This window comes from Epinephelus lanceolatus, chromosome 14, assembly GCF_041903045.1.
Source record: "Epinephelus lanceolatus isolate andai-2023 chromosome 14, ASM4190304v1, whole genome shotgun sequence".
Classification (NCBI taxonomy): Eukaryota; Metazoa; Chordata; class Actinopteri; order Perciformes; family Serranidae; genus Epinephelus; species Epinephelus lanceolatus.
In genome coordinates this window covers 32,901,226-32,928,295 of record NC_135747.1, presented here as the reverse complement: position 1 = coordinate 32,928,295, position 27,070 = coordinate 32,901,226, and the positions used below count along the sequence as shown (strand labels likewise).

The window sequence follows — 27,070 nt, the reverse complement described above, 5'->3', positions numbered from 1 at the left end:
CGGGCTAACTTCCATATAAACATCCGTATAAACAAACTGACCAGCGGCAAGTTTTCTGTCTGTGATTGATTATGGTGACATATTGTATATGCATGCAACCTCCTCCATTTTACGTAGCCTTGATTCAGTATACCACACATCACTACCATGAGTCACTTACTCATCACTGCATTCTTCCTCACAGATGACTTCACTGGTATATTTTTATCTATAAAGCATTATTGGGCAAACTCCCAGCCAACCTCTGCACCCTGCTGTGTGTCAGCTCTGGTAGTTGCCAGCTACGCTCCTCTAAGTGGTTGCTTTTTAATGTTCCCCGGGTTTTAACAGATCTGGGGGAAACTGCATTCTCCTACTCTGCACCTTGGACATGGAACAATCTTCAAAAAGAAAATTAGAAACCCTTAAATCCATTGATGAATTTAAGGGCATCATAAAGAATGTGGTAACGGAGACATGTGTGTGTTTCTTGAGAGGCCACTATGTTTGAATAGTTGTTGTTTTATTGTGGATTTTTGTATTATATTTGTGTTTTAAGTGGCTGCTACCTCGGCCAGGTCTCTCTTATAAAAGAGATTTTCAGTCTCAATGGGACTTCCTGGTTAAATAAAGGTTAAATAAATAAATAAAATGAACAGTTTCAAACTCACTGAGGCGAGGTTTTGCAGTAACGACCAAACAAGCTTTGTTGTAGTCTGTTTTCAAATAGGCTTGCCGTTACTTTCAAATATTACTGTAACTGTAATTTCCTTTTTTATTTTGTTGCCATTAACTGCATGTCTTTTGACGTACTGTAGCTGCCTCCAAAAAACAAGGGAGAGCTGAGTGGACAGCTGAGAGGCAAAGAGAGAGGCAGCTGGAATAAACAGTGTGCAGCGCATTTTCAGATCTACCTCTGTGAATTAAGGGTTCATTTCGGCCAAACCAGAGCTGATGATTGTTCTAACAGTGGACTAACTACCTAGATGACTAACAACACTAATTAAGATGGATTTGGTGAGTTTTATTTAGTTTCTGAGTTTGTATAGTGTTTTTTATAATGAGCTTACAAGTCAATTAAACTAACGTTAGCCATAGTTTGATTAAAAAAAAAAAAAAAAAAAAGAGAAACTTGGATTGTTTTGTGAAATATTTCATTAAACAGATGTATGAATGGCTGAATGAGTCATAATGACGATCTGACTGTATATAATGGATAAACATATTTTTGTAGAACACTACTACTACTCAGACACACAATGTGTTAAATTTGGATAATCAAGTTCTTTTCAATCAAATAAACTCACTTGACAACACAGGTAACTGAATTGAGGAAAATAGCCGGTTAGCCAGTTAGCAGCCTGTTAGCATAACTAGCACACTGTCATACGGTCTCTCCGAAATCCACCACAAAAGTTCAATTTTTTTAATGTACTAGAGGCAAGTTCCAGACCAAAATAGTACTGAGGGGAGGAGTTTCACAGGCAGATATCACAGAGATTCCCATAGGAATGAATTGACCTTCAGTTGCCTTGTCTTCGTACATAAACATAAGTGGAAACGAGGCGTAAATGTGGCACCGTAACAGCTGACAACAATCACCACTTTCCTTTGTACTAATGACCTCAGCAAACAGTTCAATGTGCTTTCTATTTAGTTTATTTCTATGATTGTAATGAGTGAAGATAAAAGAGGACGCAATATTCGGAGGCAGCAGGAATATTTAGAAACTCACACTCAGTCTTAGTGGCACTAACTGAGGAGAAGTTGTAAGTTTAAAGTCACTCTAATTACCTCGACACTATTCTTTAGTTTGATATCATTATTATTATTATTATTGTGTCATGCATGAATAATAACCCCAGCACATACAGCATAACAAAGCCTTCCAGCAGTGATTGCACTTGACAGAAAAATGTTGAGGTCGCGCAGCACTTTGCAAACTATTCCTAAGAACATGGGCGAGGTTTTTCAACGGTAGCAAGGAATTTACTGACTAAAAATTTCACCCAGGTTCAGGAAACTAAGCTGGAGAACCGGTCAGACATTACTACAGAAAGGCGGAATTACTAGTTAAACAATTATCAATGCTGAAATGATTTGAGGGACAGCAAAAGAGCGGCTGCTGTTGTCTAATTTCTTTTTACTGTGTATGAAATTGAATGAAGGAAACTCACACTGTATATTGTTAGACAACTGGCTGCTGTTCCTGAACAAGGTGTCTCTGATCAAATCTATACAACCTGTGGCCTCTCAGCATCGACTCATTAGCATCTATTCAGTCCCAAATTCTACAAGCAAGCTGACCCTCGGCCCACACACACACACACACACACACACACACACACACATACAGAGCATACCTACATGCCAGCATTCAGTGCTTTAACAATAAGCCATTACAGTCTATTGTTATCTCAGTAACACATAAACCCTTTCACTATCAGAGCCATTACTGATGTATTCACAGCAGTTCAGACAAATAATGAAAACACACACAGACTCACATTCAGAAGACAGTAAGTCATGCATGCAGTGTGTTTCCACACCTCTGTGATTGTTGACTTTTCTCCTCATGAAGAAACAAGACAGGAATGAGGATGGAGCGGTGTATCGCTGTGTTTCACACCAGGTTCTGTTGATTTTACAGACACTGTTGTGTTTGACAGATGTCTTCATTTACACACATGATCGAGCTGTTTCTCATTATATCAAAGGAATTTTTGCACAACACACAAAGAGTCTTATAATACTAATGATGCTTGTTATTAGTTTTTTCTTCATAAGCTCTTTGTGAGACCAGAAAAATATTCTTCTTCTGGTCTTCTTTTAACCATATCATTTCTCTTATTCCCACTATGAACTACGGTCTAGCCACTTTATTAGGTACACCTTTCTAGTGCCACGTTGGACCCCCTTTTGAACTGCCTTAATTCTTGGTGTCATAGATTAAACAAGGTGCTGGAAACATTCCTCAGAGATTTTGGTCCATATTGACATGATAGCATCACACAGTTGCTGCAGATTTGTTGGCTGCACGTCCATGATGTGAATCTCCCGTTACACCACGTTCCAAAGGTGCTCTATTGGATTGAGATCTGGTGACTGTGGAGGCCACTGGAGTACAGTGAACTCATCCTCATGTTCAAGAAACCAGTTTGAGATGATTTGAGCTTTGTGACATGGTGCGTTATCCTGCTGGAAGTAGCCATCAGAAGATGGGTACACTGTGGTCATAAAGGGATGGACACGGTCAGCAACAATACTCAGGTAGGCTGTGGTGTTTAAACCATGCTCAGCTGGTACTAAGAAAATCTCCCCCACACCATTACACCACCAGCAGCAGCCTGAACCGTTGATACAAGGCAGGATGGATCCATGCTTTCATGTTGTTTACACCAATTTCCGACCCTACCATTTCTCTCTCTCTCTTTTTCAGACCATCCTCTGTAAATCCTAGAGATGGTTGTGTGTGAAAATCCCAGTAGATCAGCAGTTTCTGGCACGAACAACCATGCCACGTTCAAAGTCACTGAAATCACCTTTCTTCCACATTCTAATGCTCAGTTTGAGCTTCAGCAGGTCGTCTTGACCATGTCTACATGCCTAAATGCACTGAGTTGCTGCCACATGATTGGCTGATTAGTTATTTGCGTTAGCAAGAAGTTGATGAGGTGTACCTAATAAAGTGGTAGTGTAGTTTTCCTTTTTATTTTTTCCCTTAGTGCTACTTTGTTCTTTTTTATTGCTTTATTATGTATATGCATGTATTCTTATGATATATGCATTCCATTGTGCAATCCTGTATTGTATAATGACAATAACACTAAACCTTTAACCTTTAACCTCAGTAAATTTTTTACAATAAAATATCCTTTTAACTGTTTAGCTTTCTTAGTCTATGTTTGACACTGGCCCCTGCTCTTGAAAACATGGAGCCCATTGTTGAACCGCATTAACAATGAACAGTGACTACAAACTTGTTCTTAATCACACTCAGTATGTCTACTCACTGTTCCTGTCTGATAAAAACTACTGTCAATATATGCACTAATGCCATAAGGCAGTTTAGTGTGCATGACAGTAGGAGATTGCGGATGACGTTTTTTTTTTTTTATTTCAATAAACCTTGTTATACATTTCCCCTGCCTCATGTGAGTACTGTGGATCTCCAGAAAAGGAACAAAAACACGAGTCAAAACCGAGACACCCTACAAACTAAGTGGCCTAGGAACTTTGGTATGTTGAAATGGCTACCACAGGGATTGTTGGCATAGAAATAAGTATTAAAACCCGTTGCCCTCCAAATCTGAGCTTTTTTTTTTTACTACTAATTCAAATCATCAGTGTTTGAGGGAAAGCTCTACCCTTATCCATCTTCCTATCTGACCATAGGTTAGATGGAGGACATGATTTACCAAATGTCAAAGTGTTCCTTATGTTGGAGTCGAATTAGCAGAACATGGGGGGAAACTGTTAACAATGAGCAGAGATTTGTAATCTTGTTTGTATTGTGAGTTATTCTCAGGACTGACCTTCAGCTCCCAGTGAAAGGTCATCTTCAAAGCTGCAGCCGTTCTTCAGCACTCCTGTTCTCACACACACACAGAGTACACAAAGTAGTTATGAAATCCTTCGGTAACATATCCATGGATACTTAGGGTAAGAGACATTTCTTTACCGATTCTGAACTGCTAGCGAACAAAAAACAAATCCTAACTTTTAAAACAAGTTGTGATGGCTGGTTGCAAGAGTTTAATCTACGTCCCTTGAAAGTGTCCTTACAGGTTGGGGTCCTCACAATGTATAAAAAAACAGACAGACAGAAAACCTGGATTACCTTTGCTGGGAGAAGCAGTCTGATCATCTAGAGAGGCTCCGAGGGGAGTCCTGGACAAGAGACATAGAGACAGAGAGAGTTATATATTGTCCTTACCAGGCTAGGTTTGCTAACAACAAACCAGGCTACAAATACTAGACTAACTGAGGGTAATTATCTCAAGCCGACCAGGCCCCCAGGAGGTACCCCAGACTTTGAAGCCAATTTGACACAGTGGCCAAAGCGTGTAACTACAACTCTGGGTTTGTCACATGATGTCACTGGTCCTAAAAAGTCTTTTTCCCATAGGCTTACATTGAGAAAGAAACATCTGTGAGTGGCACAAACCCCACAGTATGACTTGTTTCACCATCAAGATTTGATCCGCTTCGTCCAATAACCTTTCGACAGTCTAGAAGAGCCCTAACTGCCTGTCAGGCTAAGGTAAAGTTTCTCAGATTACCACAGAACATGATATGGCTAAGGATACCATTACACCTCCTAGGATGTCTTAAGATAACTATTCCAGGCTAATCTCCTGTAAGGCTAAATAGAACAGTCCCAATCTAGTCAGGCCAAGGCTAACTATGCCAATGTTAGGTGTCTGTCAGTTGAAGGGTAACAATCCCAGGCTAACTACCAGTCAGACTAAGATCGATTATACCAACATTAAAACTAAATGCCTGCCAGGCTAAGGCCAAGCAACACAGGCTAAGTCTAAGTAACACAGGCTAACAGCCCATTAGGCTGAGGCTAAGTTACGCAGGCGTACTAACTGCATGTCGGGCTAAGGCTAAGTGATGCAGACTAATGGCCTGTCGTGCTAAGGCTAAGTAAAGCAGTCTAACCGCTCGTCAGGCTTAGGCTAAGTTACACACTAAGTGCATGATGGGCTAAGGCTACGTGATGCAGACTAATGGTCTGTCTCGCTAAGGCTACGTAAAGCAGTCTAACCGCTCGTCCGGCTGAGGCTAAGTTACCCAGTCTAACTAACTCAGGCTGAAGTAACGCAGGCCAACTGTCTTTTGGGCTACAGCTAAGTAACGCAGCCCAACAGCCTGTCAGGCTGAGACTAAGTTACGCAGGCTCACTAACTGCCTTTTAGGCTGAGACTAAGTTACGCAGGCTACCCAACTGCCTGTCAGGCTAAGGCTAAGTAACACAGCCTAACTGCCTGTCAGGTTGAGACTAAGTTACACAGGCTAACTAACTGCCTTTCGGGCTGAGGCTAAGTTACACAGGCTAACTAACTGCCTGTCAGACTAAGTCTAAGTTACGCAGGCTAACTGTCTGTTGGGCTAAGGCTAAGTAACTAGGGCTAACTGCTTGTTGGGTTAAGGCTGAGTAATGCAGGCTAAATGCCTGTCAGGTTAAGGCTAAGTAACATAGACTAATTTTCTGTTGGGCCAAGGCTAGGTCCCTCAAGTTAACTGCCTGTCAAGCCAAGGCTCAGTAACGCAAGTTAACTGCCTGTCAAGCCAAGGCTCAGTAACGCAAGTTAACTGCCTGTCAAGCCAAGGCTCAGTAACACAAGTTAACTGCCTGTCAAGCCAAGGCTCAGTAACGCAAGTTAACTGCCTGTCAAGCCAAGGCTCAGTAACGCAAGTTAACTGCCTGTCAAGCTAAGGCTAAGTAACACAGGGTAACTACCTGTCGGGCTAAGGCTGAGCAACACAGGCTAACTGTCCATTGGGCTAAGGTTAAGTACCAAAGATTTACTACCTGTCAAGCTAAGGCTAGGTAACGCAAGCTGACTGTCTATTGGGCTAAGGCTAATTAATACAGGCTGACTGCCTGTCAGGCAAAGGCTAACTATCCAGAATAACTCCTTGTCAGACCAGGCTACTCCTGGTAGTCCACTCCTGACCAGGCTAGACTAAACATCCCAGGCTAAATCCTGTTTGTTGGTACCAGTCCCAGGTGTGTTCTACTGACCAGACTAGTTGTCCCAGGCTAACTGGCTGACAGACCAGGCAAGTTGACGCTAGCAGTGAGCTAGCGGATCTGAGCTGCTGTCTGCAGCCGGACGCTGGGAACACTGAGCTGTTATACAACCTGCCACTCTTATCAATGGGACAAACTTCATGCCACCATTTAACACACTCTCACACGCTCTCACACACACACACACACACACACACACACACACACACACACACACGGTTGTGTAACAGTGCGCAGCCGCAGTATTTGGTAATCCTCCCATTTTCCTCCGGCAGCCATGTTGGCCTCAAGCCCCTGCCTGTGGCTGTTGCTATAGCAACCTGTGATTCTAACTGTGCTGGTCATGTTACTACGGTGACGTGCCAGAGGACACATAAGAGCACTGTACAGCCACAGGGTTGTGAGTGACAGCAGCGAAAGTTCTGTCTGTGTGAGTGTGACACCGTGTTGACTTAGCAGGGAGAAACCCCTCCTCTGTTTACTCTCCTTTCTTTCCGTCTTCTGTCGGCTTCTTCCTGCATCTTTCTTTCCTTCTTTCCTTCTTTCTTTCGCATGAACTGCTCTGTGTCCCCTATCTCTGGGCGTTGGTCTGCGGCCTTTGTATGTGTGTGTTCTGTGTGTTGTATGTCTAGGCGTAGGCTGTGTGTCCGTCCTACGTCAGCAGCTGATAACGTCGCTACTAAACACACACATGCACCTCCAGACACCGGGACAACATATCAATAAACCAGTCAGCAAGGAAACCAGTGAGCCACTCAACCAATCATTCGGAATTTTAAGGACCCTGTCATTTCAATTTTCAAGTCTGTTTACTGTACATTAATATTGATCACTTTCTAATCCTCTATCAATTTTATGATTGATTTTACTGCTTATAGATAGTCACTGATTTCAGTTCACCTCTCAGAAAATCAACTTACAGCAACTGGCTGCACTCAGCTTATGTCAGCTTTATCTTAAGTTATCAAGTGATCTGAAATCTCATATATGACATGTAGCAAACAGGCTAAAACAGGACATTGAAAAACATTGCTGTGTTCCTTTAATCAGGTGGTGTATGGTTACTGTACCTGCAGTCAATCAGCCAGCTGGTGATCTTGTTAGGAACTTGCCCTGACAGAGAGAGACAGATGAGCGTGTTAACGCAATAAGCCAGCAGATGTGGTGTGCAACAGTTGTTACGACACACTATAAAAAGTATTACAGTGGTGCTAGACATCAGGATGTAACTCAACATCTCAGCTGATTATAGTCAGTGTGCCAACAGGCTGCAATTCCACCACAGTTTACACATAAATGGGCCACACTCAGTTCCTGCTCACACTGCTGTAGCACTAGCTATTCATAATTTTTATTAACATTTAATATATCCATTATTTTTGAAATTAGTTATTTAGTGAAAAATGGCCGATGAAGTTTCCAGGAACCCAGTGTGACGTCTATAATTGTTTTTGAAAAGCTGGAACCAGTGAATGTTTGATATTTTTGCTTAGTGAATGACTTAATTAATTGATTATCAAAGTCCAAATATCCAAAAGTAGTTTATATTTAAGAAAGAAATGGTCTCAGTGACGTGAGAGGATTGTGCATGTTTAAACAAGACTAAGAGTCTGCAGCCTTACCAGTGGCTCTGTGAGGATGAGCTTAGGCACAGCTGTACTTTGAGCTAAATGCTAACATCATCATGCTAACATGCTCATAGTGACAATACAAACATGTTGATGTTTAGCAGGTATAATGTTTACTGTATTCACCATGTTAGTTTAGTGTGTTTAGGGCCGGGCAATATGTCCTGAAAATTATATCACGATATTTTGGGGCTATATCTCAATGCATGATATATAGACCCATTTACTGTTAGTTAACAGTATGACAGTTTTTTATTTAAATTTCTTTTTAGAACAAAGTTGGATACAATTTTGTCATATCATCATAACACAGGCCGCTGCAAGCTCTTCGTCCTCTCTGAATGGCTTTTAACATTCTTATGTGTGCACACAGGGCTTTAACCAGAACTCTTTCAAGAGCTCAAAGCTGCAGTTTAAGACTCTCTGCTTCAACTGTCCAGTGTTCTCTCTGTTGTAATAAATCCATTGTTTTGTTTGAGGTTTAACTGGCATTCTTTTAATTTTGTCATCTTGTTGCGCCCTAATGCTTATCTTGATAAATCAACTCCCAATATTCGCATCAGAGTAGTTGATGTAAAAGCACATAAATGTGCATTTCTTCAGCCAAATTACTGAAAAGTTTGTTAAAATTTGCACAACATTTGGATGGAAACCCGACAAATATTGTGACGTAACAGTTACATAAAAATATATATTAAATATCTTCTTACAGTATAGAAAAAATAAGTGATTTTGTTCCCCCCCCCCCCCATTCACTTCAACGCAGTCCATGTTTTTTTAGAGTAGTATCTAGTGGACATTAGGGGTACTGCAGCTTAACACACTTCAGCATGAGAGCTGGGTTTTTGAAGCCATACCAATATCAATATTTAACAGTTTAAAAAAACAATATATTTGCCAATATTTGTTTTCTACTGTGACAAATAAACAAATCATAAACTTGTCAGTGCTTACTATAATGGAGACACTGTTTCTAAGTTATCTCATGTAAGCCTACTATCTACCTTTCTGTCCTATTTCTTGTTGCTTATTAGCCACCATACACCGTGATACTGACATAACTGTAATGAGATAAAATGGTGTGATAATGGGCCATATTTAGCTCTGACTTTGGCATATAGGGGTTTGAAATAAAGAGTTAATCCGAAATTTTATTCTTATTAAGGAAACGGTTAGCAAGATTCCCCAGTCCAAAATCCCCAGTTACAACATTGGTTAGCTCAGTCTAACCTGGATCCTCTGAGGGTCTCTGCTCTCCCCCGTCCCTCTGGCTCTGTTGGGGCCCCTGGGAGTCAAGGCTCTCTGCTTCTGATTCTTGCCAGATGGAGTCTCTGCTCTGGGCCCAGGCCCGACGTCGCAGACACGCTAAGCTGCAGTCTGACTGCACTCTGGGATCTGAGGATCAATCAACAAACAATTCTGTTAGAAACCCTGACTACTATGAAGCTATCAATCAGGTTTGGTAGGTATTCAACCTGACAGACAGAAACTACAACTGACTGAATACAAACACACACAGCAGGTGAGTCGAGCTTGCTGGTCACACGCACCGGTCCTGCCCTGTATGTATAGGTCACCTAACTGTTCTTTTCAATGACCACTTTGATAAGGGACAATAAAGACATGACAGAGGGCCCAGAATTAATGACAATGTAATATCACATTGAATTCCAATTTATTTTAAGACTAACTGTGAAAAAATAAATCTGTCACCTGCTGTTCAACTTTGAGAAACTGTGACATTTGAATTTGTGCCACCAAACAATTCACAATGTTCCTGTTCCCCTTCATCCTGATCAGATAAGCTCAAGTACCCTTTCATTTGTACCACCTGTCATGTTCCAAATAAAGTAACACTACAAACATGTACAATATTTTTTTATACAATTTAACTGTTCATTTTTGGTTGATTGGTCCAGTTGCATTCATACTGCTAGCACTGGTGTCAGATGCTGGATCTTTCAGTCATTTCTTTGTTACTTTTACCTTAATGTTCATCTGTTACTTTAGGCTAACTATTCCAACTATTTATCCTTTACTTTTAGCTAACTATTCTGATTGCTTATCTGTTAATTTTTATTTAACTGTTACAACTGTCTATCCGTTACTTTTAGCTAACTATTCCAACTGTTTATCTGTTAATTTTAGCTAACTATTCCAAGTGTTTATCCGTTACTTTAGCTAACTATTTCAACTGCTTATCCGTTATTTTTAGCTAACTATTCCAATTGTTAATCTGTTACCTTTAGCTAACTATTCCAACACTTTATCCATTACTTTTAGCTAACTATTTCAACTGTCTATCCGTTACTTTTAGCTAACTATTTCAACTGCTTATCCGTTATTTTTAGCTAACTATTCCAACTGTTTATCCCTTACTTTTAGCTAACTATTCCAACACTTTATCCATTACTTTTAGCTAATTATTCCAACACTTTATCCATTATTTTTAGCTAACTATTTCAACTGTCTATCCGTTACTTTTAGCTAACTATTCCAACTGTTTATCCATTACTTTAGCTAACTATTCCAACACTTTATCCATTACTTTAGCTAACTATTTCAACTGTCTATCCATTACTTTTAGCTAACTATTCCAACTATTTATCCATTACTTTAGCTAACTATTCCAACTGTTAATCTATTACTTTTAGCTAACTATACCAACTGTTTATCCATTACCTGTAGCAAACTATTCCAACTGTTAATCTGTTACCTTTAGCTAACTATTTCAACTCTTTATCCATTACTTTTAGCCAACTATTTCAACTCTTTATCTATTACTTTTAGCTAACTATTCCAACTGTTTATACGTTACTTTTAGCAAACTATTCCAACTTTTTATCCATTACTTTTAGCTAACTACTGTATTTCAACTGTTTGTTATTTTTAGCTAATTTTAAGCTGTTAATCCATATTTTCATCCAGTATTTCAAATGTTTATTCTTTACTTATGTCCACTACTTTTGGCTAATGATTTCCACTGTTGAAGTAAGATGACCCACCTGGAGCAGTGCTGGCGTCCATTCCCTGTGATCCACTCTTCATATCTGCCTGTCTGTGTGTCTGGTCAGGGTCAGTCAGTCAGTCAGAGGCGACTGACGACTCTACAGCAACATCAGTAACAGGTAACACACCTAGAGATGGAGAGAAAAAAAGAATTCATCTCACTTATTTATTTATTTATTTATTTATTCATTGGGTTATTTAACAGTAACTGTGCACATTAATAAATATTGCTGTAAATGTGGCAGAGTAGGTCAAATGGTCATTTTTCATCTGTAGTTCTTAGGCAGATGTTACAAAGTCACACACAAATATAGACTAAATATATGTATATACAGTACAGGCCAAAAGTTTGGACACACCTTCTCATTCAATGCGTTTTCTTTATTTTCATGACTATTTACATTGTAGATTCTCACTGAAGGCATCAAAACTATGAATGAACACATGTGGAGTTATGTACTTAACAAAAAAAGGTGAAATAACTGAAAACATGTTTTATATTCTAGTTTCTTCAAAATAGCCACCCTTTGCTCTGATTACTGCTTTGCACACTCTTGGCATTCTCTCCATGAGCTTCAAGAGGTAGTCACCTGAAATGGTTTCCACTTCACAGGTGTGCCTTATCAGGGTTAATTAGTGGAATTTCTTGCTTTATCAATGGGGTTGGGACCATCAGTTGTGTTGTGCAGAAGTCAGGTTAATACACAGCCGACAGCCCTATTGGACAACTGTTAAAATTCATATTATGGCAAGAACCAATCAGCTAACTAAAGAAAAACGAGTGGCCATCATTACTTTAAGAAATGAAGGTCAGTCAGTCTGGAAAATTGCAAAAACTTTAAATGTGTCCCCAAGTGGAGTCGCAAAAACCATCAAGCGCTACAACGAAACTGGCACACATGAGGACCGACCCAGGAAAGGAAGACCAAGAGTCACCTCTGCTTCTGAGGATAAGTTCATCCAAGTCACCAGCCTCAGAAATCGCAAGTTAACAGCAGCTCAGATCAGAGACCAGATGAATGCCACACAGAGTTCTAGCAGCAGACCCATCTCTAGAACAACTGTTAAGAGGAGACTGCGCCAATCAGGCCTTCATGGTCAAATAGCTGCTAGGAAACCACTGCTAAGGAGAGGCAACAAGCAGAAGAGATTTGTTTGGGCCAAGAAACACAAGAAATGGACATTAGACCAGTGGAAATCTGTGCTTTGGTCTGATGAGTCCAAATTTGAGATCTTTGGTTCCAACCGCCGTGTCTTTGTGAGACGCAGAAAAGGTGAACGGATGGATTCCACATGCCTGGTTCCCACTGTGAAGCATGGAGGAGGAGGTGTGATGGTGTGGGGGTGTTTTGCTGGTGACACTGTTGGGGATTTATTCAAAATTGAAGGCACACTGAACCAGCATGGCTACCACAGCATCCTGCAGCGACATGCCATCCCATCCGGTTTGCGTTTAGTTGGACGATCATTTATTTTTCAACAGGACAATGACCCCAAACACATCTCCAGGCTGTGTAAGGGCTATTTGACCAAGAAGGAGAGTGATGGAGTGCTGCGGCAGATGACCTGGCCTCCACAGTCACCGGACCTGAACCCAATCCAGATGGTTTGGGGTGAGCTGGACCGCAGAGTGAAGGCAAAGGGGCCAACAAGTGCTAAACACCTCTGGGAACTCCTTCAAGACTGTTGGAAAACCATTTCAGGTGACTACCTCTTGAAGCTCATGGAGAGAATGCCAAGAGTGTGCAAAGCAGTAATCAGAGCAAAGGGTGGCTATTTTGAAGAAACTAGAATATAAAACATGTTTTCAGTTATTTCACCTTTTTTTGTTAAGTACATAACTCCACATGTGTTCATTCATAGTTTTGATGCCTTCAGTGAGAATCTACAATGTAAATAGTCATGAAAATAAAGAAACCGCATTGAATGAAAAGGTGTGTCCAAACTTTTGGCCTGTACTGTATATAATTTAAATGACTGAAATAGCACCAACAGTATATAATTAGGCTAAAACTACATATGCATCACTGAAGCACATGATACATGACATGCAAAGCAATAAAATGGGAGATAACCACCAAACAAAACATTGTGTTGCATTATTTGGCACTAATTGAAACATACATAGTAAAAGCATGCAATACACAGACATAACAAGCCACAGACAAGATACAAAATACATAAATCACTCTGGCACAATAAAAACATCAGTAAAAGCTAACAAAGCTAACCACTAATAATTAATTACTTTAAATGAGCTCTAAATAAATAGTAGTGTGTTCCAACCTCGAGAGATGAAACAGAGCGAAGATGTTTTGTGGTGAGATGAGAAGAGGTCTTTATTATTAATGACCAAGTTACCCACACTGAGACCAACTGAGATCACAAACACACACACACGCACAGGAACAGCCAAAATAAAATCCAGTGCTGAGCTCTGTTGTCCAAAAAAATCAAACCCAGGCAAGGCAAGACAAACAGTGAGGAATGGACACTGAGAAAAAAACACTGGCAGAAAGTTACTAAATAATTTTTTGAAAGTACGTATTTAAGTACAAATTTGGCATGCTTGTATTTTAACTTGAGTATTTCATTTATATGCCAGATTATACTTCCACTACATTTCAAAGGGAAATACTGTACTTTTTAGTCCACATTTAATTGACACTTAGTTTTTCCATACCCTAAAAAAGCCTAGTCCACGTTTAATGCCCAATCCTTTTTACTTGCCCGATGTGGCTACACATTTTGACAGATAAAGACCTGTGTTGATTGGACGCGTGGTCTGATTGCCAAACAGTTTATTTCTATAGAAGATCTTTGGATGTGTGAAGCCAGTTGTTGGCTACTCACTGGAACTAACATCAGTTAGCTGTTTAGATCACACATACAAATATAAATGTTTACATTTAGATTCTGAACAATTCAAACGTGAAGTTCATTTTACTGATACCATGAGTTCCAGAGAAGACCATCATTCATTCCGGTTTACTAGCATGATGATAAAACAAGTGGTGACTCCCTTCCTCAGAAGCTATCATAAAGTTAGAATGTGTGTGTGTCCATTCCTCAATTACCCAGTGAGCTATTCACATTACTTTAGTCCATAAGGGTCCACTGATCAAAAGAATCAAAGGGGTTTTTCATAAAAATTAATCCAATTTGTGAAAACTGTTTTAACAGGATAATGTCTTGTTGTGTTGGTATGCCGGGTGCTGTAATCCTCGAGTGCTGTAAAACAAGTGTCATCATGCTATCTCTCTAAGAGGTCCTGTCTGTGGGAGCTAGATCAAATGAATGATTTGTCACTGGTATGTTATTTGAAGCCTATTTTTTTCCCACCTTTGCTGCGTAATAGTTTTATGTAAAAGGAGTTAAGGCCTGTCCCATATAGACACCTGTCCCACATATAAGCCTGTTGGGTTTGGGGATTTAAGCATTTTAATAGCCTGGTTTTTATGGTAATAAACATGATGTGCTTACATGATATGATGCAGCACTACACTACTACGCTACCTGGTAATATACAAAGCAACTAAAACTTGCTCCACATTGACAAACTACAAGATTAAAACATTCTTGCATGCATTTGTTAGTGATAAAAACAGCATTAATATTCTTTAATAACATCATAGCACTTTGAAAGGAACCATTCTTTATAATAAGTACTTCTACTTTTGATACTTTAAGGCCAATCTGTAGTAATACTTCTTCACTTTTACTTAAGCAACATTTTGAATTCAAGACTTTTACCTGTAATGATTAGTATTCTTAGACCATGGTATTTTTACTTTTACTTTAGTACAGAGTCTGAGTACTTCTTCTACCAACAATTCACAGGCAAAAGTAATAGGCAAAACTAAACTTGGCTGTCATCAGGTTTGTGTCTGTAATAAAAGACTGTTTGGGGGTAGAAGCTCTGTAATGTCAGCATGCAACCACGAGCAGACTGTGTTTGTAGTAACAACAGTAACAACAGTAACAACTCTTCAAACCATCACCTGATCCCATTATGACAATTTGGGGAGTGGCACTCTACTGGGTCAACTTTCAGTTTTAATAGTCATCAATCATCATTTTAATAGTTTTGAATCAGAGCCTTTGGTATTTGGATCAAGTAGGTGCGCCAATAATTAGTAGTTACGGCTGTTATTTATATGTGTCGGATACATGTTTGATAAACATGCTGCTAATATGGAGGCCTATATATTTATTTTTATGATGTATACTAAGCAAAAAACACTTCTCTTGCAATGACTTAAGGACTGTGTTAGCTCATTTTCAGGTTGCAGCTTATCTGAGTATCAAATCAGACTTTTATCAATATCAAATGTCTCTGATCGGGCCCCAAAAAACTTGTTCAGGATGTTCCTAATTTTACTTTTCACCCCATGTCATTTATTCGACATTCAGAGTTGTAGATTATAATTTTGTTTTTTTCTGCCTGAAAATAATGATGCTATGCTACAGGATATAAAATTGTTAAAATCTAATTGCTGCTTTTACATTTATGTGAAAGGCATAATAAGCAGAGTATTTAGAATAACACTCAAGTCTTTCTGCTGCATAATGATGATACTTGAAGTACATTTTGCTGATAATACTTCTCTAATTTTATGTAGGAAGTAGGAAGTAAGAAATAGGAAATAAGTTGCAGGACATTTATTTCTAATGGACAGCTTTTACACTGTGGTGTTGCTACTTTTACTTAAAGGAAAACTGCCACTTTCCTACCTTGTCTGTGTCACCGCTGCGTGGGCAGTGTGTAAGATGAACAGTGTTTGTTTTCCCTAGTGCCTCGAGGCCCCAAAGCTCCCCGCCCATCCACCAGCAAAAGGCATCCAGATGACGCAAAACTCGTCAAACTCATGTGAGTTTTGTGGCTTCTTCTAAGCAGCTCATCCCTCAACTTTTAAACACCCAGGTGTCCTTCAGTGCACTAACAGGGAGTTTTCCAAGCAGTTACCACAATAACATGACTTTGACCAAAAAAAATAAAGGTGAGTAAATGTTGACTTGATGGATCGTCTCAGTGTGAGACAAGCTGCAAGTCTCTGCAAGTTGATTCGTCATAGAAATGAATGAAAGGAGGTAGATCTAAAAACTGATTTGGGAATTGATCAGCAGTAATGTGTGTTGTCACAGAATTTGCCTCTAGGAACGGTGACTGCTGCACTGAAATCGTGCAGTACTGAAGTTTTGATTGAGTTGGTGCTCAGACAAGAGGGTACATTTCATAGAAAGTTTAGAAACGATTTTTAGGGCTGTAGATAATGGTTATTTTCATTAACTGCGTCCATTAGTTTTTAGATTAATTCATCTGGTTGACACACTATAAAACACCAGCATGCCGAACAGCAGTTCTGAGCGTTCAAGGTGACATATTCAAATACAGGGCTCAACAATGGGGATTGCCTGATAGGCCAGGGCAAGTAAAATCTCATGTCGGGCTAGTAAATCTAGCAACTCACAAGTGTTTAAAAAACTGAGCATGTCATTTTTTCTGGAGCTGATAATGGAAGCAGTTAAGAGTTTCTTAAGAGTTGCACATGTGCAGTACTGATTCGGCACCTACAAGAAAATGGCGTCAGGTTAAGACAAAATTTATGAGCTGAAGCGCAAGGGAGTACTTCAAAATTTATCTTGGAGGTAGCATTAGAGAATGGCCCAATCTTCAACTATGTATTATGCATTTTGCCACAAGTTTAAGAGCAAGGCGCATAAAAAGGAGTGTTTTTTTTTAATGAAAATTAACTTTAGTCTTTGATGTTTTTGTGATAACTGCTAATAAATAAAACAGTTTGTAAAGGGGCAAATAAAAACTGACCTCGGGTAAGTAGATTTCTGATCCACTAACCTGACCAGGCAAGTTAAAAAAAATCATTAACGTTGCACCATGAAAGTCTTGGTCTGTTTTTAATAACACATAGTCTGTAAGAGTCTGGAGTCGGTGCCGCTCCGAACACTGTCAGTGGGCGGGAGTACTCACCTTGACAGAAAAACTCCTTCACCCAATCAGCGTAACAAAATACCAGGGAACATCTTCATTATCAACGGAGCCAGTTAATAAATTAAGCTTTCACCAAATCCAGTTGGAAGAACGGCAATAGTGTTTTTTCCCCAGTGACTGCACACTATTCCTCTTGTAAATTGTTGTTATTGACTCAATTTCTGCAATAACGTCACTTACTGCTGTGTTTACTCTACTAATGTTTGCAACAAACGTTTGCAAAGCTGCAGCCTGTATTTTACGTCATCGACTAGGACGCAAACGCTGATTGGCTGCTAACGTTGTAAACTACGGTGTGGATCCCCAATTGGCCCAATTGGATTTTAATATCTGGAAAGTGTTTGGAGCGGCACTGAGTTCAGACTGATACAGAGGACAAAACATATGGTGTGCTCAAGTCATCAGGATAGTCTCACCAGGCTATAAATGACAGCCAAAACCCAACAATATTCAATTAATAATTACATAACCTCCTAAGACCCTGTGTCCTCATATGAGGACATCACATTTCTACTGGACCTTATACTTCATTCTGCTTAACGTAGACCTGTCGTCCTTGTTTGTGGACACTTTTTTGTGCCATGTAGTGGTAGTAAGAGCACAATACACTAATCCATGTAAAAACAAGACGGCAGCCACCTCTGCCAAGTCAGTCTGCAGCAGACCCTGACACAAAGAAGAAGAGCTTCAACAACTGGCCTAACAGACTCACTGACTAGTTGATCAACAGAAAATTAATAACAAATCAGTTTCACTAGCCGTAACTTAAGGGATCTAAATGTCCAAACATGTCTAGTTTTGTTTCCTGAAATATGAGGATTTGCTGCTTAACTGTGAAAGTAATCAGCAGATTTATTGTTAACAGAAAAGAAATACTGGTAGCAGCTGTTTAATTTCTTTTGCAGTAGCCTAACTCCCTCAGCTCTGTCTCACAGGCAAAAGGCTGCCTGAGCCCCAGCAGCCAGCCATCAGCCGACCGTTGTATCAAGAACAAGACCACAGTTTACTACAGAGGAAGTGCTGTATGTCTTTAACACTGTTTACAAACTGAATTGTAATAATAGGTTATTAGGTTACATGGTCTCTAACAGCAGCTGACTCAAGTTAACAATATGAGGTGATGGGAGGACAAAACTACAGCACAGAGCTACTGACTGGAGGAGAAGGATGGAGAGGGAAAAACAGAGGAGCATGAAGCCAAATTTAAGTGAGAACGTGTGAAACAGGAAACAAGTGTTTAGGATGAATAACAGAACAACTTCCTGTCCGAGAGAGAGAATGAGAGAGATGGGAGGGGGAGGGAGGGATCAGTTTATTTTTAGATTTCTCTTGCACATGCAAAACAAACTTGAATGTCACAAAACAATGACACGGTGTGCAGAGAGGAAGCAAAGTCTTTAACACACAGCCAAATAGAGGAGGAGCTGGTCAACTGTTCTCAGCCTCAGTCATCCTTCACCCCGACATCTGTCTTTAGGTATCAGTTATTAAAGGTTTCAACGGTGACAAGTTTTCATAGAGAAAAGCATCCAAACATCTAGAAAAGGGTTGTTTAGTCTTTAAAATGTCAGGGAAAAGTGTTTTCTAAAGCCCAAAGTGACATCTTCACATTGCTTGTTTTGTTAGATCAACAATCCACAACCCAAAAATATTCAATTTACTATCATGTAACACAAAGAAAAGCAGCTAATCTTCATTATTGAGAATCTGGGACTAGGTACTGTTAAAGTGGTCAATATTAAAATACAATATTAATTGTTTCAGCTCAAGCTATTTAGATGTCTGCCTTATAGCCACATTTAAAGGTCACATTGTGTAGGATTTAATGTAAGGGTCAGCCATCTTACCTATCAAAAGAGCCATTTTCAACCAAAAATCATTTTAAAAAATCTGCCTGGAGCCGCAAACATATTTGAACCTTATCGTAACACTGCACATTGAGTCTAAATTAGCCTTTGGACATTAAAAATAAGCCTAAATGAGCATTCAAAAATATGTTTTACCACAAGAAGGCTTCTCTGCAGTGGGCTATTTATAGGGATGTCCCGATCGGTTCCTCGGATCGGGTATCGGCTCCGATCATGTTATTTTTACAAAATCGGAATCGGTAATAAAAGACTGGAGGAATCAAAACAACAAAAATGGCCAGGTTTTTCATCTATGTTGTTCATTGTTGCCTCCACTTTCCGCTACTTTGTTTGTTGAAGACAAGAAGAAGATATTGAATTTGTTTACATTTTGTGCTGCTGAACCACCGATAAGCTTTTTTGATACTATTTAAATAAAAAACAAACCTTATGGGACAACTTGGATGCATTCTTTTTTTTTTCTTTCTTAATGCTTTGCAAAGTATCAGATTGGACTCGGTATCAGACTCGGTTTCAAAATAAAGGACTCTGTATTGGATCGGATGCAAAAAAAAATGTGATCGGGACATCCCTAGCTATTTATGATTAATTGGTAGTTTATATTTGCAACTTTGGCGGTGAAAGCAAACATATTTGTCCATGCACTATTTAATTCTGCATTTCCCTCTGACACTTTTACTTTTATGGATTTGGAATCCATTGCTAGCCTAGCCAGGGAGGCTAAAGACTAGCCACCGCTGTTGAGGTTTGACAAAATATAGAGTAAAAGGTGTCAGGTCGTAGACGTATGACGCACATTTTAGTTGACAAAATGTTAGAAAGAGCGCCTAAAGAGCCACATACAGCTCCAGAGCTGCAGGTTGCTTACCCCTGATTTAGGAGATACAGTACAGGCCAAAAGTTTGGACACACCTTCTCATTCAATGCGTTTTCTTTATTTTCATGACTATTTACATTGTAGATTCTCACTGAAGGCATCAAAACTATGAATGAACACATGTGGAGTTATGTACTTAACAAAAAAAGGTGAAATAACTGAAAACATGTTTTATATTCTAGTTTCTTCAAAATAGCCACCCTTTGCTCTGATTACTGCTTTGCACACTCTTGGCATTCTCTCCATGAGCTTCAAGAGGTAGTCACCTGAAATGGTTTCCACTTCACAGGTGTGCCTTATCAGGGTTAATTAGTGGAATTTCTTGCTTTATCAATGGGATTGGGACCATCAGTTGTGTTGTGCAGAAGTCAGGTTAATACACAGCCGACAGCCCTATTGGACAACTGTTAAAATTCATATTATGGCAAGAACCAATCAGCTAACTAAAGAAAAACGAGTGGCCATCATTACTTTAAGAAATGAAGGTCAGTCAGTCCGGAAAATTGCAAAAACTTTAAATGTGTCCCCAAGTGGAGTCGCAAAAACCATCAAGCGCTACAACGAAACTGGCACACATGAGGACCGACCCAGGAAAGGAAGACCAAGAGTCACCTCTGCTTCTGAGGATAAGTTCATCCGAGTCACCAGCCTCAGAAATCGCAAGTTAACAGCAGCTCAGATCAGAGACCAGATGAATGCCACACAGAGTTCTAGCAGCAGACCCATCTCTAGAACAACTGTTAAGAGGAGACTGCGCCAATCAGGCCTTCATGGTCAAATAGCTGCTAGGAAACCACTGCTAAGGAGAGGCAACAAGCAGAAGAGATTTCTTTGGGCCAAGAAACACAAGGAATGGACATTAGACCAGTGGAAATCTGTGCTTTGGTCTGATGAGTCCAAATTTGAGATCTTTGGTTCCAACCGCCGTGTCTTTGTGAGACGCAGAAAAGGTGAACGGATGGATTCCACATGCCTGGTTCCCACTGTGAAGCATGGAGGAGGAGGTGTGATGGTGTGGGGGTGTTTTGCTGGTGACACTGTTGGGGATTTATTCAAAATTGAAGGCACACTGAACCAGCATGGCTACCACAGCATCCTGCAGCGACATGCCATCCCATCCGGTTTGCGTTTAGTTGGACGATCATTTATTTTTCAACAGGACAATGACCCCAAACACACCTCCAGGCTGTGTAAGGGCTATTTGACCAAGAAGGAGAGTGATGGAGTGCTGCGGCAGATGACCTGGCCTCCACAGTCACCGGACCTGAACCCAATCCAGATGGTTTGGGGTGAGCTGGACCGCAGAGTGAAGGCAAAGGGGCCAACAAGTGCTAAACACCTCTGGGAACTCCTTCAAGACTGTTGGAAAACCATTTCAGGTGACTACCTCTTGAAGCTCATGGAGAGAATGCCAAGAGTGTGCAAAGCAGTAATCAGAGCAAAGGGTGGCTATTTTGAAGAAACTAGAATATAAAACATGTTTTCAGTTATTTCACCTTTTTTTGTTAAATACATAACTCCACATGTGTTCATTCATAGTTTTGATGCCTTCAGTGAGAATCTACAATGTAAATACTCATGAAAATAAAGAAAACGCATTGAATGAGAAGGTGTGTCCAAACTTTTGGCCTGTACTGTATATTGGCAGAAAAGGAATATAACTTAAAAAATATGTTTTCTTTAGTGTATAATCACCTGAAAAATGAGAATAACTGACTTTTCATTACCTTAGAATGAACCGTTCATATCTACATAGGGAGTGGGTCCTCATCTACAGAGACTACCATGGTGCACCGCGATGTTGCTACAGTAGCCCAAGATGGACAAGCCAAACACTGGCTATAGATATAGCCAAATCATGTTTTCGTGTCAGTGACGTACTTAGCAGCCCCTCCGTAGAGTTGCGATGGTATGAGATTTTCACAGTACGATAACTGTCTCAGAAAATATTGCGGTTTCACGGTATTCATGGTATCACAGAATTTATATTTTCGGAATGACCCTTAAAGGAATGAAAATGGAAGGGTTATTTTTTTTTTGAACAAATGTTTTATTACTATAATTGAAACTTGAAACCACTGTATTAATGGAAGTATGTATGTGACAAAAACTAAAATAAAGGGGAGAATCTCCATCCCTTTGCATTTTTATTTTCAACATCATAGATAAGCAAATACGGACGTATGTGGTATGATAACCATCAACTTCTATATCACGGTATACCTTAAAAGCTGTATATTGTTGTAACCCTACCCCTCCATGATGAGCAGCCTTAGAAAAACACGTCTTTTCTTAACAATAAACTGCTTTATTCAGTATTTTTACTGGTTTAAATCACAGGATCGGTTTGTTTCGGAGAGGAAGAGATCTCTGCAGATAATTCAATTCCTGGTAAAACCTCCTGAATGACCAGATTTACTAGAGAAAACACATTAGCAGAAGTTGGGCAGCGGCCTATCTGCGATGTGAGGAACAACATAGGAGAAACTTACTTACTGGTTTAAATCACCTGGGGTCTCATTTATAAAACAACGTTTTGGATCCATACTAAAAATGTATGTACAGACCAAAGCCAGGTGTGCGCCAAAAAATATTCGACAATTTCTACAGTCAGGCTTCCACCTCACCATCTGCATTGCCAATTCACTGTCTCCGAAATGTTCGTAAGCATGTGTCAAAGTTTCTCCCATCAAGTCTGTTTTCATAGATCACAACTTTTGCGTGAGAAGTGGTGTGTACACCTCCTTAAGGCCCAATTTCAACCGTACACAATGTTCACATTTGAGACCCCTGGTCCGTTTGTTTTGGAGAGGAAGCTCCCAGCAAGCTCCCAGTAAAAACCTCCTGAAGAATGAACAGTGAAGGAATTCTAACCAGGACAAGTAACCACTCATTGCAATCTGCAATCCTCACCACTAGATGCCACTAAATCCCCTTAAATCTTACACACTGTTCCTTTAAATTTAACCACATTCAGCACCACTAAATTTCAACAAATAATTCGGACCATTTTCATTCTGAAATACAGTCACTCAGCCTATATGCTGTTGAAGCAACAGTTACACACAACTTAAAATTCTAAGAACATTCAGTTTCCAACAAAACTTTAACACACTTCAACCTCGACACTTGGACGTTTTCTGACCTGCAAATCACCAAATCAGAATCAAACTGATGCAGTAAAATCCTGCATTATGTTACTGCATGAGTGATAATAATATAATTATAAAATATATTATAGTGTAACAGTTACAAGTTATGTTTCAGCATTGAGAACTGTCACTTTTAATATTCTTGATAATACTTTTACTAAAGTGACATTTCTAATGCATGACTTTTATTTATAACTCTCGTACTTTCCCCTGAGTAAATTATCTGAATACTTCCTCCACTTCTTTGTGGCACTCTTGCAATAACATATAAAAAAGTGAGATTTACCTGCTTTTCTCTGTTTTATCTCACCATAAATCAAATGTCTTTGAGAGAAGATGACCCACTGACTGTGAGCTGTGATAGAAAGCAGACTTTGAGGTCACAACTGTGTGAATGAAACCGCACTTACTGTCTGTTTCATGCAACCTGAACCTTCATCTCCCTGACAGTGATGTACGCTCACTGCAAACAGACTTAAACAGTGGAAACGTGGGGACACGGAGACGTTTACATCACTGTTACATCACTGTTATAGTTAAACTGCAGGATGCCACTCTGGGGGATCAAATAGAAGCTGAACAAAGTCTCTAAATAACGTTAGTATAATCAGGGAAATATACTTAAGGTATTAAAAGTACTCAGTGCAGGAAAAGGGTGTCTGTAAGTGTTATACTGTTCCATGATTACATGAATATTACTCATGCAATAATGTAAAAGCAGGATTATTTGTTGCAGTTGGTTGAAGTGGAGCTGAATTTTAACCGTTTTGTATCAGACTAATGATTGTTTTCATTATGGATTAACCTGCAAATTATTTTCTCAATTAATCGATAGATTTAAAACAGTGAAGTCCAAAGTGACACCTTCATGTTGCTTGTTTTCTCCAATTAGTAGGGCTTCACCGGAGAATCCACGATACGAAATTATCACGATACTTACGTCACGAATTTGGCTTAATATGCTGAATATTGTGATAAAATATACTGCGATTCATTACCTTTTTTTCTACTGTAAATTATGTCCCCAAATAAAAACTTTGCCTACATTTATTTCATCTATTAAGATAAAAATAAATTCAGTCTGTTCATCTCACTGCAGCCATTTTTTGCAGCAGCAAACTGTATCTAGTGAACTGAAAAAACAATTGATTATTAAAGGTTAATTTGTATTTGCAATTTTAATAATTTATGTCATAAAAAATCTATACTACTTGGCACTAGGGCTGGGCAATTTGACCATAATCTCATATCACGATATAGGTCATTTCATATCCCAATCGATATAGCACATTTTAATCCAATTAATAAAAAGTCAGACAGCAGAGTTATATCACTCGTTATGTTACTGTAAGTGCCATAAAAGCTTAACAAATTAAAAAGCCAAGAAGAGTAATTTATCAATGAGATCCGTGCAAAAGATGGACGTACTCCAAATGACGAAAAATATTGCTGTAAAAAGTGTAATTTGCGTCACAACAATATAAACAATAGAGCAAAATATGAAACGATAAGACATTTTTTTCTCGTCACACGATATATATCGTCATATCGCACAGCCCTGCTTGGCACTCTGTGACAATATGATATTGCCACACAGAAATACTGCAATATATGCTGTATCGATTTTTTTCCCCCAACCCTTCCAACCAGTCATACAAATAACTAAAATTAAGTAATGAAATAACTAAAAATAATAATTAAAAAAAACAACTAAAGTAGCAAATCTTCATTTTTGGGAACCTGGAAACATGATGTTCTTTTGCATGAAAAATCAATGAACAATTACCAAAATAGTTGCCAACTAATTTGCTGTCAATAGACTAGGGTTGCAATGGTATGAGCATTACAGAATTTATATCAGTCAGAATGACCCTTATAGAAATTAAAACATAATTAAAAGTAGATGTTTTTGTTTAAACAAATGTTTTAATACTATAATTAAAATTTGAAACCATTTTATTAATGGAAATATGTGTAAACGTCTCCCTTCTAATTTACCTAAAATAAAAAATGGAGATTCTCCATACGGTTGCATTTTTTTCCCCCCAATATCATAGATTAGCAAATGTACACGGTATGACAACCGTCAACTTTCATATCACAGTATACCTTAAAACCAATAAATCGCTGCAACCCTACCCCTCCATAATGAGAAGTGTTGGGAAGACACAGATTTTTTAAAACAATAAACTGCTTTATTCTGTGTTTTTACTGGTTTTAATCACTTGATCAGTTTGTTCTGGAGAGGAAGAGACCTCTGCAGATAATTTGGTGAATGAAAACAGAATGAACATTTTTGCTTGAACAAACGTTTTATTTCTATAATTAAAACTTGAAACCATTTTGTTAATGGACGTATGTTTAAAAAGTCTCCCTTTAAAGTCTATCAGTTGAAATGTACACGGTATGATAACCGTCAACTTTTATATCACGGTATACCTTAAAACTGATACATCGCTGCAACCATGGGTGCAGATCCCAGGGGGGACGGGGGGGGGGACGGGGGGGACATGTCCCCCCCAAATTCTAAAAAACACAAATTGTCCCCCCCAATTCTAAATAGCTTAAATGATTGAAATTGAACAAATGTATACAGTAGTCCTATATACTGGGAGAAAGGGAAGATGATGAGGAGAAATGGGAATCCGTGAGAGGCGACAGATGAGAACGTGAGTGGACATAACATGCCTGAGACCCTGAAACTAGAAGTAGCATTAACTAACAGCGAAGCAGTGAAAAGGAGGGTGATGGCTGGTTCCATGTACTACTGGGTGTTTAAGAGAAATAAACAGTAAAGGTAAGCATATGATTCTCTTTGTAGTGCTTTTTGAATGACTTGGTGATGGTGATGAGCCTCTATGAAATCGTGAAATATGCTGGCAATCTCAAGCGCTCTGTGGGCATGATTTGCACGCGTGCAATTAAAAAAAAATCACAACTGATTGTGTCTCCCCAAAACTTGTCATCAGATCTGCACCCATGGCTGCAACCCCACAAAAAATAATTGAGCTGTACTTGTAGTTTAATTTTTTAAACAAATCATCAGCTTTTGTAAGCTTTTTGTGTGTTTTGAGTGCAAAAATCTTAATTTGTAAAGTAACTAAAGCTGTCAGACTTATATTATTCAGTACAAAAAAGTACAATTTTGAGCTTTTTGTGAGCGTTTTGAATGTTTTGTGTGCAAAAATCTTAATTTATAAAGTAACTAAAGCTGTCAGACAAATGTAATTAAGTAAAAATTACAATTACGCTCTGAAATATAGTTGTAAAAGTTGTAAAATAAGCATACAAGTACTTACCCCCTCTGTCTAGCTTCAACACATATCCTGTACAGTGGATGCTAATACGAACCACTTCACCTTTAAATACCTGCTGTACTGTTAAATTAAAAATAAAAGTGAGCACCATGCGTCGTTAAAGTTTCGCTTGTTTGTTTTCTTTAGCTCAGACTAACTTGTTTGTCCATTAACCTTTCGTTTTTTTGTTTTTAGCTCAGACTAACTTGTTTGTCCTGTTCAGTTGTTCCTGCTCTGTTTGACAAGGAGGACATGAGACTGACAGTAGTCAAAGTGCGTGTACTGACACAACTAACAGCAGCAGCAGCGCTATTATCACACACAGCGGTACAATAAGCTGTATTAGTCGCAGTAAAAAGAGCAGGTACATTTACTCACCGTCATGTTTCTCCGCTGTTTGTGTCTCTGCTCCCAAACTGTCAAACTTGTCCAAACTTTTCTGAAAACACTCCAACATTCCTGCTTCCGCTTCCTGAAACCAGCGGGAG

The 27,070-nt window shown here is 39.2% G+C and overlaps 1 protein-coding gene across 2 annotated transcripts in view; it reads right to left on the bottom strand.

The window, feature by feature from the left end:
* itprid2 (ITPR interacting domain containing 2) overlaps positions 1-27,070 on the bottom strand; it is a 69,412-nt gene extending 42,342 nt beyond the window's left edge. For both annotated transcript variants that reach the window (XM_033613226.2, XM_033613235.2), the window contains exons 1-6: positions 26,961-27,070; positions 11,376-11,507; positions 9,601-9,765; positions 7,813-7,855; positions 4,820-4,869; positions 4,515-4,568 (exon numbers count right to left, since the gene is read on the bottom strand). In XM_033613226.2, the coding sequence (XP_033469117.2) occupies positions 4,515-4,568; positions 4,820-4,869; positions 7,813-7,855; positions 9,601-9,765; positions 11,376-11,418 (355 nt within the window). In that variant the 5' untranslated portion in view covers positions 11,419-11,507; positions 26,961-27,070. The remainder of the gene's footprint in view (positions 1-4,514; positions 4,569-4,819; positions 4,870-7,812; positions 7,856-9,600; positions 9,766-11,375; positions 11,508-26,960) is intronic.